Source organism: Gopherus flavomarginatus, chromosome 24 (assembly GCF_025201925.1).
Source record: "Gopherus flavomarginatus isolate rGopFla2 chromosome 24, rGopFla2.mat.asm, whole genome shotgun sequence".
NCBI lineage: Eukaryota > Metazoa > Chordata > Testudines > Testudinidae > Gopherus > Gopherus flavomarginatus.
Window position 1 is genome coordinate 8,000,096 of NC_066640.1, and position 18,368 is coordinate 8,018,463.

At 45.6% G+C, this 18,368-nt stretch overlaps 1 protein-coding gene across 1 annotated transcript in view; it reads left to right on the top strand.

Moving 5' to 3' along the window:
* PIAS4 (protein inhibitor of activated STAT 4) overlaps positions 1-17,750 on the top strand; it is a 36,912-nt gene extending 19,162 nt beyond the window's left edge. The window contains exons 8-11 of the mRNA XM_050934263.1: positions 1,267-1,340; positions 1,556-1,716; positions 7,660-7,790; positions 14,676-17,750. Of these exons, the coding sequence (XP_050790220.1) occupies positions 1,267-1,340; positions 1,556-1,716; positions 7,660-7,790; positions 14,676-14,884 (575 nt within the window). The 3' untranslated portion in view covers positions 14,885-17,750. The remainder of the gene's footprint in view (positions 1-1,266; positions 1,341-1,555; positions 1,717-7,659; positions 7,791-14,675) is intronic.
* The last annotated feature ends 618 nt before the right edge of the window (positions 17,751-18,368 follow it).

The following is an 18,368-nucleotide window of genomic DNA, read 5'->3' on the forward strand; positions in this document are numbered from 1 at the left end:
TGTTGACTTCTGTTAAGAGCACTTTCTGAAATCCGGTACTTAGGTGCCTAACTGTGGAGTTGAAAGCCAAAGTTTCGTCACCCATTTTAAAGAAAAAAATCTTGATGCTAGTTAACAGCTCCTAGGATATAGTTGGTCTCATTTCCCATGATCTGCTGGGCTGGATGGAAAATGAATTTAACTGTTTGCAGCATTTAATGCTTGGTATTCTTGTAAAACAATACTCTACAACCCCACCAGCCGTTATGTTTTAGTTGTAAAGCAACATCTCAACATAGAGCTGGTTTTTTTTGTTTCTAAATGCATAAAGATTCTATATCGAGTTGTGTTTTATGATGGTCTGAGACAGCTGAGGTAGTGCACCCTTCCCCAAAGAGAGATGATGGAAGTGTAATAAACGTGTATGAACAGCAGTGCTAGTGGTGGCTTTTGTAATGTTTCTGGAGTGATTTGTTTAGGGACAATTTTCTGTGTTCATTCAGCACCTGTTTGAAGAAAAATGTCCCTCCAAAAGATGTAAATGGTTGTCTCCCTGTGGCCTCTGCAGTCACGTAGGCCCCCACATCTCACCTGCCAGCTAGAGCATCATCCTTGATTCTGTCTGTCCCACCAGATTTTTACGTGGGTGAGCTTCAGCAGAGACTGAACTCCCTACCTCCTATCCTAATGTGTCGATTATTCCAAATATGCCTATTCCCTTCTTGGAAAATGGCATTTTGGCCAGACCTCCTGCCTTGCTCTCTGGCTTTGCATGTTAATCTCCCAGACGTGACAAAGCCTGCTGCAGTGCAGAAACTGGCCAGTATGCCCGCAGCCCAGCTTGTTGGTCAGCTCCAGAGTTGCATCCCGTTGGGGTCTGAATAGAGCTAGTCTGTTCAGCTCAGATGAGACTAAGAGGGTCAGTTGGACTAGAGTCCTGCTGCCTCGCTATCGCCTGGGCTTGCCCCATTATAGTCGTGTCACTCTGTATTGTACTACATTTTTTTTTAAGTGGGTGTGGCCCTAGCTTGAATGCCTTGTTCCTTGTCCAGTATCTGCCCTGATGTTGCAGTGACGTGACCCACTACCACCTTCCACCCTGTTGTCCCTGCTCTCCATGGGTGTCTGAGTCACTTGCATATTGCGCAGTATTTACTGCATCCTCTCCTGGCATCAGCAGGTTTTTCCCCATGTGACAACCGCAGAAGCTTGCCTCTTATACTCCATGTTATTTCTAGGTTTAAAACGGGCTGCCTTAATTTTATCCTCTTGTCTTCCTGAATACAGTAAAGGAGAAATTACGTTTGGATCCAGACAGTGAAATTGCTACTACAGGTGTTCGAGTCTCGCTCATCTGCCCGGTAAGTTGTTGCCCAGCAATCCAGGCCATTAACACTAGCTCTCCTATTTATCTGTCCAAACCATCTTTACAGGATAATCATCTTTCACCAAAACCATCTAGAAGCAGTTTCTTGTGTATTTGCACATGGCACCAGTATCCCATTTTTGGAAGGGGAAGCATCTAGTGATACAATGGTGGGATGGGTCACTGGTCTGTCTGCTCTTGGTCCCGTAGCTGGTGAAGATGCGCCTGTCTGTCCCATGCCGGGCTGAGACCTGTGCACACCTACAGTGCTTCGATGCAGTCTTCTACCTCCAGATGAATGAGAAGAAGCCAACTTGGATGTGTCCTGTGTGTGACAAACCAGCACCCTATGACCAGCTAATAATTGATGGGTGAGTTCCTATGCTCCTTCCTCTTCTGCCCCTTCGGTTATTCCTCCCCACCCTCTTCCACGTTGGGCTCATGCTCTGGTTTTTAAGGCCTTCTAGCTGATCCACCTCCATTTCAAAATTTGTTTTTAAGTTTAAAATGTATAATTGCTCCATGAGCATGTAAAAGACTAACCTCCCCGTTACTGGTGGTAGTGGGTTTGCGTGAGACTCGGTCATTAGTCTTTGCTTCTTGATTCTGTAGCTTCTCATCAGCTCGCTCTGAAACTCGTACAACCGTCTTCATTTTTCATCTTGGTGACAGCAAAAGCTAGGATGCTTTGCTCTTTTCCATGCAGTGACTGATTGTCATTTACACTCCCTAGAGTAAAACTACTTTACACACTCCTGACAAGACAGGCTGCCTTCGGCATGCAGTCGTCTTCCCCTCCTTCGTTAAGGGCCTGATCCTGCAGTACCTCACAAGCAGTTCTCAGCACTTCATAAGTATGTGCCAACCATTAATCCAGGTGTCATTAGGTGCAGAGCTAGCACATCTGAGATGGAGGTATGAATGCAGTTATAAACCAGTGCTCTGTGGGTACATTCTTTTTTGGATACTCTACCTGCAAACTGCAAATAGTATCTGTAGCAGTAGGCTGCAAACTCCTTAAAGTCCTTAAAAAAAGCTTTGCTGGCAATTTCTATATTATGAGTTCCTATAAAAAGAACAAGATACGGGGTTGGAATCTCTGTAGGGACACATTGAAGGTATTTTGAGCACCTTATTTATGAATACCCACACTTTCAAGGGTTTGGGGTTCTTGTAAGCTTAGGTTGGAATTTTTCCTGGCTTTTTAGCCATTGTTTTTACTAATATGTTCTTGAAATGATTTTATTTTTACTTTTTTGATTCTTTTGGTCTGGGTTCATCAAAGCAGCTTAGGGTTGTAGTCGTGCATCGTTGAGCACTAATCCAGGCTCTTCCCTGCCTTAGATGGAGACAGTACAACAAAGATGCTTTTATAAAGTTCTTCCATGAATAAAAGGAGCTTGTTGGTTCATGGTTCTAGTAGTGTCTGCCTCCAATAACCTTACTTTGGTAGGTTCAGAGAACCTCAAGCTGTTAAGCATTGAATCATCTTTGTTATAATGTCATACTAGTTGTTTGTGCTGCTTTCTGAGAGGAGCTTTTTGTGAGTAAGCTTTAGACTTTCAGAATGAAGATCCTGTGTATTGTATCTCTAACAACATTACAAGGTCTGGCAGCACTCAACAGCACTTACAAACAGTATAGTAAGCACAGTAAGTGCGCCAGTAGGATTGCAAAAAAAGGTATCTAAGGTTTGTAGAGGGCCCTGCTGAGCTCTGATGCAGCCAGTCGAGTTTGGGTCACTTTGTTGAAACAGCGTCCAGAGAACCAAGTCCAAGAGAGCATTATGGTCCACATTGGGAAGCAGGAGGCCTGCGTTTTGTCTTCCCCAATCTGGGGCAAGGGTCTGAAGCCACAAATTTTAGGGAAGGTCCTTAGACTGGCCAACCGCAAACATCCTTTTCTTTTAGCCCCTTATGGAGAAATATAACTGTGTGTTTAATATATCTGGAGGAGAGTTCTTTCATTCTGTTGTCTTGTGCTGCCCAATGTGTTCTTGTGGGTCCCAAACATTAAGGTGGCAACTCTAAAAGCTCATGCCTTCAGATTGTGAACCATAGCGGGTTTTTATGCCCTTTGAAAACACTTGATGAGAGAACTGGCCTGTGAGGAGCATGTCCCACAGATGCAATATTCAGTGTTGGAGTCCACATACAAGTACCAATATTTTGGGACTAGCAACAGCACCATAGACGTTCTCAAACATGGTGTACATTTATACATCAGCCTGGAAGGGAGAAAGCTTCACAGTCTGTCTATGCTTGGGCAACTAGCTGAGTCAAAGAAAGTCCTTAGCCTTGAAGACACTTAAGAATGTCAACTGCTCAAAGATTAATGCTTGATAATAGAGGAGCACCTTGGAGGGGATATGCTTCCATTGTGCATCTCAGAACAAGGTTTGATAGAGTGATATTAGAAGATCATATAAAGAAACATGGAGAGATGGAACTGAGTATTATCAAGAGGATAGTCTTATCCAAGGAATGTCTGCCTCTTATCATTGAGATATGTTTTCATATGCAGAGCCAGGACGAGTCCTCTACAAGAACCACTGAATTAGCTAGTCCTGGCAACAGATGCCATCCTAAACAAGTTACAGACCTGACTAGGATTCCCAGTAGCTCCAGAAACTTGGGTTTAGATGCTGATCACCTTAAAGGAGAACTCCGTAAACTAGTTGCCTACTCTGCCAAGAGCAAAGGAAGGAACAGAGTGATGAATGCCACCATTTCCTGTGTGAACAAGGCAGCGCAGGAGTCAGGAAATGGCTAGGCAGCCTGACTATTCACTGAGCTCCAGTGTAGAAATTGCGGACAAATTGTACAAATGCTGATAGCAACGAGGTGCAGAGCTCCTGGTTTCTAGGAAATGAACTCTCCACTCAGATATCTCAGACCTCCTATTGGGGATTTCCCTGAAATATACTGATGGACCAATCACAAGAGCTCAGATGAATTCTACAAAGGGGCAGATGAGTGAGTCTATGTGAACTTCAGCCTTGGTTATATATTCCCATGGATTTAATCATGCAGACAGTACTCGAGTCATCAAGAAATTCATAGTTACTGATCTTCTCTGGCTATTGGGACCTCTTCAGTCAATCTGAAGCAACCTAGACATAGATTACCTGTTCACTTTGCCCTGTGGCCAATACGCAGGCTTGCGAGAATTAGATTTTTCTCAGTAAATGATAAAAAAAATCAAAGTTACTGATATGCAGAGAAAGAAAAATGATGTTTGAGAACTTGCTAGAGGTTTGATTTAAAGATATTTACTTTGTATATTTTGACGTTTAACAGTTCTAAAGATTTCACTTTTGAATCTTAACATCTACTGTCATTAAATAATTGTTTGACCCCACCTAATTTCCTGAAACTGTGGAAAATTTAAACAGATGAAAAGAGAAGAAGGTGCTTAAATAGTCTGAGATTATCCATCAAAATTATTAAATAAATTCTGCCAAGCCTACCAATGCATGTTCCTGGGGGAATTTTGCGTCACTGTGCATGTGCAGAATTCATATCCCCTCCAGATTTCTTTGCTTCCCCACAGAAAAATGACTTCTGACAGGAGAGCTACAAAAGTGGTCATGCGCCCCTTCCCGACAGCACAGACAGGTTGGCTCAGGTGCCCAGAGCAGCCAGTAGAGGTGTAAATCACCACCGGAAGGGGGGAGCTGGGCATTCATGCAAGTGAGAGAGAGACGTTGTGTCCCTCTTGCTCGCTGTTGCAGCATACTGTGTGTGAAGAAGAGCGTCAGGGAGTTTCTAAGGAGGTAGGAATGAGGCAGGCTCTGTCCCCTCTAGCAGAGCAGAATGTAGCAGCCTACCTGCTTAATGAATTGTTCCCATTGTCTTTTGAATTCCCCCCCCCCCCCAGGTGTATAAAACAGATGTAAAAGTTTTAAGTTCTTTCACATTGCCAGAAGGATGTAAAGGAGTGCTTCTCAAAGCCAGTCCGCCGCTTGTTCAGGGAAAGCCCCTGGCGGTCCGGGCTGGTTTGTTTACCTGCTGCAACCACAGGTTCAACTGATCGTGGCTCCCACTGGCCGCGGTTCGCTTCCCACAGCCCCCATTGGCCTGGAGCAGCGAACCGCGGCCAGTGGGAGCCATGATCAGCCGAACCCGCAGATGCGGCAGGTAAACAAACCGGCCCAGACCGCCAGGGGCTTTCCTTGAACAAGCGGCGGCCCAACTTTGAGAAGCACTGGTGTAAAGGACAGTGTGACCTTATAAATGCTGCTTGTGCTTTCGTGATTAGAACTGGTCTACATTTTTGGACTGAAAACATTTCCTATCAAAATGTGCTCCATGAACTGTTTGCTGCTGACCTTTCTGGAGATGGTCAGTAGCCAATGTAAATTGTGAGTTTGATTTCCCCAGCCCTCAGTTGTCTATGATGCAACACTGAGCATATGGCTGCATATATTTGTTGACTAATAACTAGAAATAAAGGATCAAACCTAGCCACATTACTGTTAGGCAAGGGTGTTTGGGGACTTTCTCCAATGCTCTCCACTCCTGTGCTCCATCCATTGTATTGTAGTTTAAATACATTACCGAAATAATTAAAACCAGAGTGATTATATTGCATTATTTTGACAAATATGCAGAATTTTAAACTATTGTGTTCAGAATTCCCCCAGGAGTAAATACAACAGGAATATCCATTTCCCTTTCTCATTTACAGCCTGACTATGGAGGGCTAAAGCTTATGGAAGAAAGGGTGTTCCGGTAGTGCTTCCTCCACTGGCAAAGCTTCCTTTTCTTTATTTTACAGCAGAAAACAGTGAGGTAGAGAAGATGAACTCGATCCAATCCGTGCCTTTGTCATTAATCTGGCATCTCTCTAATAGACAGCTGAACTTTGTTCCTGTTCAGTTTTTGTAAAATTGGTAATAATCAGTCTAGGAGTAAACTAGAATGGACCATGTTGGAGTCTGATCCAGATGGTGTCCGTTTCAGCAAGCAGAGGAACGCAACTCATCCAGTAAAGATTCAGGGAAGCTACTGAAGACCAAGCTAGTTGAGGGATCTCATGTAAGCCTCCCTGAACCATTTTACATCTTTAAAGTTCTATTTCTAGTATCCGTTTTGCTAGGCTAGGAGACTAGAGCTGTCCAGAGCCTGTCATGGATCTGCTATTTGATTCCACTCAATCGGGACAAAACAGTTCTCAGAATGGTTTCACGCATCAAGGAAACTTCAAACTTTTACAAATCAAGTGTTGGTTCACCCTTGTACTGATAAAGGGAAAACTCCACAGCCTAGGCGTGAGTGATGCTTTCTCCAATCTGAATTCTAGATGCTCTGTTCCAATAACTATTAAACACCCTCTTGAAGCCAGTGATGAGAAACACTTCAACAATAGTAAAGCAAATGCCCAACCGCTAAGGCACGATGAACCAGAAAGGTAGTCTCCATCTGGTTAGAGATCCATTTCCTCATGATTGGAAATGGGTAAGGTGGCCATCTGGATCTATGCCAACATTTTTGTATTTTCAACATAGTGTGGGCTGGGCACAGAAGCTTTTTCTGATGCAGCCTCTGGCCGGGAGGACATTGCATGCATTTTATACTTCCCGGAGATTTCATCAGTAGCTTGGGAAGTGCAGTGTCTGGACTGATAAAGAGTAAGAAGAGAGGAAGGCTACACTTCCTACCTGACTTTGTTAATCTGGTGGATTATTCTGTCCTTCCATAATGTAATAAATGGAATGTGTGTGCATGAGTCACCCAGTGTACTGTAGATGTGGCATCATAAGAATATTGTCTGGACAGCATCACAAGGGACTTGTCTATTGGCCTCACTTCACACTTGCAGTGGAGTGGGACTGTGTTCTACTGTAATTAAAATTTCAGCTTTTGGTATCTGCTGGGCTACAGGATGGGGTGTGAGGAGCTGAGTCTTTTGCATTGTGTTCAGATGTGGTCTAATAACTGAGCTGCTGTCTCAGCCCACTTCCTGGTGGAAAGTCTTCATCACAAAACTACCACCTGTCATAAGTAACAATAGTTGTCCTCTCCCACACCATGGGCAGCATCAACAGAGACCAAGGACTGAATCGAGCATGAAGGCTGCTCTCTGATTCATGGTTTAAGCCATATCAGGATGGACTGGGGATGTTGGCACTGCCAGTACCTGTTGTGTGGGGGGGAATAGGACTTGAGTGTAGCAGCTTTTCATTACCAAATTCCCTTCCTAACATAAATGTTAGGGCCATTTAAGGTGAGGATCCATCTTAGCATTCTGTCGTCAAAGGTGCTCTGCTGATTGCCTCAAGGCTAATAGATGGCATCTTCTTTCCTCTCCAGGCTGCTATCAAAAATATTGACTGAATGCGAGGATGCAGATGAAATTGAATACCTGGTAGATGGATCCTGGTGTCCAATCAAAGCTGAGAAAGAGAGAAGCTGCAGCCCTCAGTGTCCAATATTGGTACTAGGTGAGTGTGTAGTGAGTGGGGCTAATGATTTTAAATGCACTGAACGATGAACTGTAAAGAACATACACAGATCACTTGATACAAAATCAGGAAGCTGGGTCAGTGTTGGAGAGTTGTTGAACACCATATGAGCTCTGCTCAGAATACTGCTATAAGTCAGCTAATAGGTTCCCCTGTCTTTTTATACAAGAGAGCAAGTAGTATCAGAGAGGTAGTAACTGCACAGTAAGGGGATCATTCTGGTTGCGGTCCTCGAGCCCTTTGAATAGATCCCTAATGGTTTTGTTAGCGTTCAAATCAGTTGTTTAGCAAAACTGGGTTATCCCTTCCAAGTGGCATGGAACTAACATCTTTTATGTATTCACTTATGGAATAACCCTGCAATGTTCTGCCTCCACTCTTGGACAGTGGAAGGCCAGACCTTTCGCTAGTGACGTTTTTACCAACTAATCAGTCTGCGTTTGTTCTGTAACGTCTCTGACTGAAGTGGTTCCTTGTTTTTATGCAAATATTTCCCGAGCAAACACTGATTCTTTGAGTGGCTGCAGATGTGTGTTCGTCATGTGCACACTTGCCCAAAGCACCGAAGCCAAAGAACTCTGCTTGGCAGTACCTGTTGGGGTGGTACTTGTGCCCACTGGCTGCCATAGCCCCTATATAAGGGAGGCAGCACTCTGGTCCCCCTTGGTTCCTTCTCGCCCACCCGCGGCTTGAGTTGGAGCGTTCAGGTATGGTATCTCACCTCGTGTTCTCTATCGCAGTGTTTATTGGGGGTAGAGAGAAACAAAAAATGGTTAGTTTAGTAGTACCTTAGGGTTTAGTGCCGTGTAGTTAGTTTTTAGCCAGGTGTGACACCTTCCCTGAGTTTTAAGCATTGTCCAAAGTAGCTATCCCTACCAGTGAGCTCCGCACACTCAGGGCTGCCGGGGGTGGCAGGAGGGCACAAGTGGGGCAATTTGCCCCAGGCCCTGCAGGGGCCCTGCAAGCCCTGGTCCGGCGGCGGTCCAGGTCTACAGCATTTTGGTGGCAGGGGGCTCTTCAGTTGCTTTGGGTCTTAGGCAGTGGAGGGCCTTTCATTGCTGCCAAAGACGCGGAGTGACCGAAGGGCCCCCTGCTGCCAAAATGCTGAAGACTCGGACCACCGCCGGGTGAGTACAAGCGCCGCAAGCCCCCTGAATCCTCTGAGTGGCCCTGCCCACACTCAATGTTTGTGCCTTGGGCAAGGGCACATTAAGGAAAGATGCTCCATCTGTAAGTCCAAGAAGAGAATGCAGGTGGTTAGAGCCTTGCACTTAAATTGGCACCTACTAGAGCAGAGCATGAGGCCTGCTTCAGCATAGGGGACTACCACAGATCATCAGGCCCCTCAGAGAGCAACTGAGCTTGTATGGGCTGCAACTCCACAGTCATACTTGGATTCCTCTCCCAGGAGCAACGACAATTGTTCTCCTTCCTTTGGTAATCTGAGGAAAAGCTCTCCCAAAATGGACTGGAGCTGCTCCAGAACTTGGAGAGGTTCCTCCTCCCTTTCTAAGAGGAGTGTAGACCGGCACCGTGAGTCTTTCAGTATGTGGGATAGAGGTGGACTGTCAACCCCCTCTGCAGTACCAATGTGAAACCAGTACAGTCAACTCTGGTACCGCCTGTGGGGCATCCACTGAGCCCAGTCCCAACACCAGTGGTGTCGTCCTGGATGGCTTCCATATTGGTGTCCTTGGCACCACTGGCACTGGCTGCAGACTGTTGGCTCTGTCTGCAGCACCTTGTACCCATGGGGCAGGGTTACAGTTGGCTTCCTGGTCTGTACTGAGGGGTTTGCCAGTGCAGACGCTGTCTTCGGTACTGACAATGATTGCAGAGCAGTCTAACTCTGGGTCTGGGATCAACTCTGGTTCTGGTACCAATGCCAGCTTTGATACCGAGTGGGATGCCTTTGTCAGGACTGTAAGTGCCATCTCTTGCAGAGGATGCAAGGCCTTTACTGGCTTCATCTGGAGTGGCTCCTCCATTACAGTCAGACTACATGGAAGCGTCTTCAGGATCTAGTTAAGAGACCTTTCCATCTCCTTCACCTTCGCAGTCCCACTCTGAAGTCACTTACCATTGGCAATCGCCCAGAAGTTTATGGGGATTGGTACCACTCATGCAGTAGGGATAACTGCACCTGGCCTAGCTTCTACTGGTCACTAATGTCATACCCTATCCAGTGGCTTACTTGGAATCCTTGGGCAGCAAAGTCCCCATTTTCCAGTAAGTCTAGGGAAAGCTCACCTGTTCTCTCCCCTTCTGAGCTGCTTGTGCTTCAGCCATAGACTGAGTAGGCTTCCTCTTAATCGGTGCATCCTGGAACCCTTGTTATAGTCATGTATTTCCACTGCTTCCCTCTTCTTCCTTGTCACCAGATGATGCTATAGTGCTGGATTCTTCATCTCTGGTACCTAAAGATTTTAAATCCTTATCAAGATCTCCTGAGATGAATGACCTTGATCTTGGCTATTCAAGCTGAGGTTTTTAAGGAGAACAAACATATGTTACTGGATATCCTTCAGTTCTCAGCTCCTAGGAGAGCGGCTCTCATTATAAATGAAGTGATATTAGAGCCTCTCAAATCTGCGAAATACCCCCAATGTCTCTAACACCCACAGCAAAATGTACTGATAAGAGAAAGTATGTTCCCAGGGAAGGTTCCCATGCAAGTGTGTTTTTTCTCACATCCAACTTCTACTTCCCTGGTTGTGATGGTAAAAAACCAAGAAGTTATGGCAGGGGGGATATAAATCCATTCCTCAAGTCGGAGTCTGAGGTTGGACTTGATGAGGAGGAAAGCTTATTCAATCTCCATTATAAATGTGCATTGCCAACCAGCAGAAAATACTATCTAAATATGACTTTGTGAATTGAGATGCTGTGTCCATGTTTACAGATTAGTTAGCAGAATCCTCCAGGGAGAGTTGTGAGGCATTTATTGCATAAGGCCATTCGGTGGCCAAAACCTCTTTGCAGTCAACATTGCATGTGGCAAATGCTTCGTCCAGATTTATAGCTTTGGCTGTAACATTGAGAAAGGCCTCGAGGTTACAAGATTCTGGCATAGCTCCTGAGGGCCAAAAGAGCATAGAGGACTTACCTTTTGTGGTCAGTTTTTTCTCTCTAAGAAACTGCTGATATGTTGCATTCTGTTGAGGACTCGTGCTACTTTCCAGTCATTGGGGAATTCTATACCCAGGCCACAAAGAGGCGTCATTTTGCGGGGTTAGCTACAGCCCAGCAATATCATGTGCAATGATACTTCCAGCTGTTCTCCTGCCTTGCTAGGCTGCAAGACTTCTTCAGAAAAGGGCATGAATCACAGAGGAGACCTGGTTCTAATTTTAACCAACCAACCAGCCCATCCTCCTCCTCCTCCATCTTTGGGCAGGCAGCATCTTTGACTTGCATATGGAGAGCAGCTTACCAGTTGTGACCATCTCAACTACATCTCAGTTCGGGGACCGGCTCTCTCACTTCTGCAGTGCATGGGAAGCGATAACTAAGGACAGATGGGTCCTAAGCACTGTGGGGTCAGGTTATGCCATCCAACTTCTGTACTTTTTCCCCTTTCCACATCCTTAACCCCATCTGTTTTCAGGGACCCATCTCACGAGCCGCTGCTGCTGCTTCAGCAGGTCCAGACTCTGCTCTGGGAGCTGTAGAGAGGGTGGTTCCCCCTTATCAGAGAAAGGGATTCTGCTCCTGGCACTTCCTGATCCCCATGCCCAAGGGAGGGTTGAGACCTATCCTCCGTCTCCATGGTGTCAACAATTACATCAAATGCATAAAATTCCACGTTACCCTGGCTGCTAGTCACCCCACTTTGGATCACGCCATCTGGTTTGCTGCCCTCAATCTTCAGGATGCTTGCTTCCATGTGGTGATTTTTTTCCAGACCACAGGAAGTTTCCTAGTCATCAGTCAACATTATCAATACACTGGTCTCCACTTTGGCCTGTCATCAGCCCCACGTTTCTTTAGTGAATGTCTGATGATGGTTGTAGTGACTTATCCCCAGTGGAGGGAAATTCATGTCCTCCCATACCCAGACAACTGGCTAGTGAGGGGCAGATCCAAAGAATAAGTCCTCAGTCCTCTCCAGTTCACACTGTACCTCTTTGATCAACTGGGGTTGATTTTGAACACAGCAAAGAAGACATTGATTTTTATGGGGACCCTTCTAAACTCTCTGAATTTGAGGCCCTTTCTCCCAGGTCAGTGATTCCAAACAATATGACACCTTTTGTGCTTCTGGATCTCTAATCTCAGCCTTCTACCATGATCCACATATACCTGAAGTTACTAGACCATATGGCACCATGGTCCAGCACGTGAGATTGCATCTTTTTCCTCTTCAGTCGTGGTTGAAATTGGTCTCTCATCCGAGTAGCCAATCATTTGACAGACTGGTTTGAGTGCTACTAGAGATACTGGGCTAAACAGAACAGTGCATGTCAGGTTCCCTTTGCCTGTCCTCTACTGCCCAGGACTCCAGTCAACAATGTCTCCATAATAGCGCATCTAGGGACGTTAAAGGTTTGTGATTTGTGGTCAGAGATGGAAGCATCTTTTCATATCAACATACTGGAGCTTCAAGCCACTTACAATGCTTGTCCTGCCTTTTGGGATCAGATCAGGGGAGCATACCACCGGGAGCATAGCACCACAGTGATTCATGTGGACAGTTAGAGAGGAGCCCGTTCCAACTAGCTTTGCCAGGAAGCAATAGAATTCTGGTACTTTTGCATCAAAGACATCATGCTTTACAGCCTTACGCTTACCAGCTTCGCAAAACCAATTGGCCAACCATCTCAGTAGAACTTTCTCCAAGAACCACAGGTGGTCTCTGAAAAGCGGTGTGGTGAGGCCCATCCTCAGGGAATGGAACATCCCTTCAGTAAACTGGTTTGCAACAAAGGACAGTAAAAATGCCATCAGTTTTGTTCTTGATCTCAGTCCAGGATCTTTAACCAGTGCCTTCCATTTGAATTGGGGATCAGCTCTGATGTACTCCTTTCCCCCTATTCCTCTTATCTCTCAGGTTATCCTCAAACTCTGAAGTTGGACTTGACCAAGCTGGCACAAAAAGTATCAGTTTGGTAAAGACAAGGTTGGATCTGTAACCTTCTCAATCTGTCTGTCTGTCCAACCTCCCAGACCTCATCTCTTTTTCCCGACCGACTGACTCAGCACCATGACTAAATTGCTTATCCTACGCTGAGCAATCTGTACTTCACGATATGGATGGTTAGATGAAGAGGAAAGGCAGTATTTGGAATCAGTTTGGAGGGTCCTACTTAATAGTAGAAAATCATCTGCTAGGACCACCAATTTAGCCAAGTGAAAGGGGTTTTTTTTTTTTCCCACCTTGTCAATATCTAGGGGAATTCAGCTGATGTTCGCTCATGCTCAGGATGGTCTGGCATTATTTGTTACATCTGAAGTCCTCCTGTCTGCCTCTTAGCTTGTTGAGGGTTCAGTTGGCAGCAATCTCGGCATTCCATCCTCCAATCCAGAGGAAGTCTGAGAAAACTGACTCCATGACAGTGAGATTTCTGAAAGGTATTGTCCGTCTGTTTGCACCTGTGAAGGAAATGGTCCAGTTGTGAGACCTTAATACTGTACAGGCCACCCTCATGTGTCCGTTTGAGCTTGCTTTTTGTGTCTCTTCTTTTTTCTTTCCCAGAAGGCAGCCTTTCTTACTGCTATAACATCCACAAGAAGAGTTGGTGAACAGCAGGCCCCGATGGCAGGGCTTCCTCCTACACAGTTGTTCACAGACCAAGTGTCCTTCAGGCCACATATGAAGTTTTTTTATCCAAAGTGACTTCACAGTTTCACCATAAGCAGGTTATTTAGTTACCCTGTATCCTTTACTAAGCCACACTCAGATGATCAGTATCTTCATACGTTCGATAGGAAGCAATGCTTGGCATTTTATGTGCAAAGGACTAACCCACTTCAATCGTTGCACTGGCTTTTTGTCTTTTATGTGGATCAGATGACAGGACACCTGGTCTCGACATGCACAATTTCCAGGTGGGAGAACTTCAAGCATTATGACAGCTTATGGAGTACCCCAAGCGACATCTGTTATTTCTCAAAAATGTTTCGATATGGGACACTTGCAGGGCTGCTGCGTGGTCTTTCATATGTACTTAATGCGGTGGCATCTAGGTCAGATGCAAACTGAAGGAAGGCATTTTTGTAGTCATTGTATGAGTAGATTCAAGTAGTACCAGTAGGAGGTAGGGCTTGGAGAGTCATCTGAGTGAAGTATACATCTGCAGCCACTCAAAGGAAAGATGGTTACTTACCTATAACTGTTCTTGGAGATGTGGGTGCAGACCTATATTCTGCAACCCACCCTCTGTCATGTCTGAATCAGTCTCCCAGTCTTGGATTCTGGTTGCAAAGAACTGAGGGGGGTCAGGGATGAGCGGCCCATATGTAACTGTGGGCAGAGGCTTTGAGGGCCAGAAGGCATGAAAACTGGGTACTGCTAAGCAAAATTCTCTGGGTATGTGCACATGTGAGTGGAATATGCGTCTGCACCCACATTTAGAAGAGGAACAGTTATAGTACAGGTAAGTAACCATCTTCAAGGATGTATGGGTCTTCTAGGACATCTCAGGAATTATTCATTTACCCTCCTGGTCTTTTAAGTAGATAGATAGATTTCCGTACTCAGCCTCCCTAAAATGTTTTATCTGCCACTTCTCCAAATACTTTTCAGATATGCAAGGAGGCTGCATCCCTCTGGGATTTGCTGTGGTGGTGATGATGGTGAAAGAGCTGTAAAGGAGCGTTAGCCGGGAAGTTTTGTAGATGTTCTAACGAAGCCTTTCTTCCCAGGTTCTTCCGATGTCAACGGGCTGTTGCCGACTCCCAATGGTAATGGAGAGAACGGCAAGGTCACCGCCGACGTTGTGGATTTAACACTGGACAGTTCATCATCCGAGGAAGAGGAGGAGGAAGATGATGAAGAAGACGACGACGACGATGATGGACCCCAACCAAAACGACGCTGCTCTTACGAGAAAGGTTTAGTTTCTGCCTGCTGACTGCGGAAGTAGCTCTGAATCTCAGAATGGACAGACTTGAATACTCTGGTGCTTACTAAACTGGAGGGGAGGGGAATTTCTCCTTCGCCTCACTTCCCTTCCTCCCTGGTCTCCTTTTGACGTTCCTATTCCAAGTTAACCATTAAAACGAAAAATAAAACCATTGAGCTGCTTCTTGGTTGGAAAACTGCCCCACTAAACAGCCTGACCCGAGCTCTGCCAGCTCAACCTGACCCGGAGTTCGAAGTAAGGAAAGTGTCTTAAGCCAGGCAGCCAGGATCCAGAGCTAACTGACCTTGGGTGCCATTCAGCATTAGTGTGAATCGCTGGAGTTCCCCTGAAAACCTACAGGATGGCTAACTCCAGTGCATCTCCAAAGCTGTGTGCATTTTTATTGTCTTGTTAAATAATCATTCCTGATTATCTAAAGTTTTGCTGGACATGTGAATGGGTGGGTTAGGGTGGGAAAGAGAGGGACTTGGGCTGGGGGCGGGGGGGGAGGTTTATATATCCCAGCAAGGTTAGAGGGTTTTTTAAGGGTAGGGGAAGGAATGAAAGGAAAGACTTAAGATTGGAATCGCACTGTTCTTGCTAGGAGCCCCAGCAGCTCTGCACCTCATGTAAAGAGACACATTGTGAATCCTTTTAATCTACTCTGAAGATGATGTAGAAATTGTGCGTAGTTAATCATTTTAGTTGAGCAGAAGCCATGGGGAGGGCAAGGAGGGCTTGAACCACAAATCTGTTGTATTTATGAAGTGCAATAACTTGGTGTTTTTGAAGATGCAAAGGGCTGTGCATTCCCTTTTGTAAAGAAAGCTTTGTCTCCGGAATCGGTGCCAGGGGCCTGCAGGGACACGGGGCATTGTGTAGGCGTGAGGTGGGGTGGAGGGGATGTATGGCCTTCAAGAAAATGCCAGGTGGGGAAATCTCAGTTTCTAGCCAACTACCTCGGTAACTCCAATTCAGGTTTATTTCAGTCATGAAACAGTGCGAAGCCCATCACTGGTACTGCTGACCAATTTAATGTCATTGTGTTTGGAGACTTAGCCAAGGGCTAAGTGGAGCACGGCGACCACGTATTAATGGCCTCTGGACTTTTCCACGTCTGTTAAGGCTTTGGTCCCAGACCCAAAGCCACTGCTAAGCTCTTAATGGCAAAACATTGTTGCTTTTGAGTTTCCAAATGGTAACCTTTTCCTTTGTCTTGTAAAGATTTTTTTGGTAACTAAATTGCCTACGCAGCTCTGCCTGTCCCTAGTTAAAAGCCTCTGAAGTCTGCTTCTCTTTGGACCTTGCTGACTTTCTCGTCTGTGGATGAGAATAAACTTTAAAAGGAAGTTGGCATGTTGACTTTGCCCCTTGAGCATATACAAGGGAAGCGTGGAACTCAAAGTAACTGCCCTTAGTAATGCAATGGACCACCCCACCAGCTGAGCAGAGATGCTCCAACCAAGGCCATGCGTGTAGCTTCCAGTCGTGCTGTATAGAGACTTCCCAGCTACTGGCAAAGGACATTCTCTCATTTTCAGCCCTGCCACCCCTTCTGCTTACACCGTACTCTCTAACCATTGGTGAAAGTACAGACACATGGGCAGTGTGGACTCTATTTCATGTCCTATAATTACCTCTTCCCCTAAAGCTTGGGCCTGGAGGAAAGGAGGCAGCTATGTTAAACCACAGAACCAAAGTGATGGTGCTTTCCAAAGCACTTCTGATGCATTTAAGAAAAAGTGATGCATTTAAAATACCCCATCAACTTAAAAGCCATCAAGTTCCACTAGAACTCTTTTTAAATACCCTTTTAAGGACCTACTCTAAAGCCTGTAGGAAGAGAGCAGAATTTTATCCCATAGATGCTATTGAGCAGAAAGCTAGACCCTGGCTTTCGGAGTCTTTCCTCTCCAAATCCTCACTGAGACTTGTTGCATGATGTCCGAATAGAACTTTCTCCAGTGAGGCATGCTGTCCCTCAGATTAAGCTGCTTCAAGAAATCCCGGGCCCGGTGGTGGTGGGTTATCGTGCTCTGAGTCCTCTGATGAGAGCGAGAGCTGATCACCTAGGACCGCATGGGCATGTTTGAAGGGAAAGGTCCTTCCTGCAAATCTGTATTTGGCCCAGCAAACGGAAGTGGAGGCAGGTGGAAAATGTTTCTGCCTTTCCCCCCTCCCACCCCCCTAAATGAACACTTGCAAAGCTGACTGTGGCAGGGGCACATCAGGCTGAGGGGGTGGCGGGGGGGATTGTCAAGAAGCCTCTCTCACATTTCCTCAGCAGCAGCACCAGCCTGTGAAAACATGGCGAAGGAATTACCCAGCCTTCCCCCTGCCCCCTAAGAGCAATTGAGGGGATGAGGGACAGGAGGGAAAGAGGCAACCCTGGAATCTCATTCACTCTTCCGCCATTTTAGTTCCTTTCCCACAGAAAAACCTTTATTTGTATGGAAGACTTTTTTTATTTTATTTTATTTTTGCAAATAAGCAATATGTTTTCAGGTTGAAACAAATAAATAGATAAAAATAACTTGGTAGAGCTCAAATTGTTTTACTTTATAAAGTTTTGCGGCTTGCATCCCCAGCCACCCGGTAGTGTTAAGAGTCCAGTTTTTTTTCTAATATTTGTATCCTAATTTAATTGTTTTTAAATTTTCCAGGCCAAGCCACTGTTTGGAGACGACATGCTTCTGTTACTCCTTTCTTTTTGAGTTGGCCAGCTCCTCCTGTACATGTTTTTCTTATATCCTGTTTTTTCTTTTTTGTAAAGAAGAGGAAAAAAACAAGAATTATTTTTCTTTCCCTCAGTACACATTCTTCAATGTTCAGAATTCTAGTGTTTTGTTAAATAAAAAGAAAGATTTACATTTAATTCCCAGCTTGTCCTTTTCCATTGTGTACTTTGGGATGTCCCTCTTCTGACTGAAGGCATGTCTACCTTACAGCTGCTTCAGCCGTCTTCCCCACAGCTGTGCCATCGGAGGGCCATAATGTGGACATTGCCTACGTTGATGGAAGGGCATTTTCCGTTGATGTTAATCCACTTCTTTGAGAGTGAAAGAATTCTTCTGCTGACACTGCGCCTCCACCACGAGTGAGGTCGACCTTTCAATGTCGCACCAAGCAAGAAGTTTTCTCCCAGCACTGAGCAACACAGCTAGGTCGATCTAATTTGTAGTGTCGAGCAGGTGGGAGAGATGGTGGATTCTTCATTTTGTGGGGTCAAGATTGGGAGCCTGATGCTTTGTTACCCAGCGTTGTCAATTATACACCAGGGGGAAGTGGGAGTGAATGTTACTGTGGTGACTTACTAGGACTTTTAAACTCGGTGAGAAGTACCGGGCAAGGGAGAATCTGGTGCTCCAGACGTCTAAAGGAGACAGTCTGGCTCCACTGTACATTGGGCTTCATGCAGGAGTCACGGGATGGGATTCTCTGGCCAGTATCATGTAGGTGGCCAGGCTAGATGATCATAATGGTCATCCTGGCC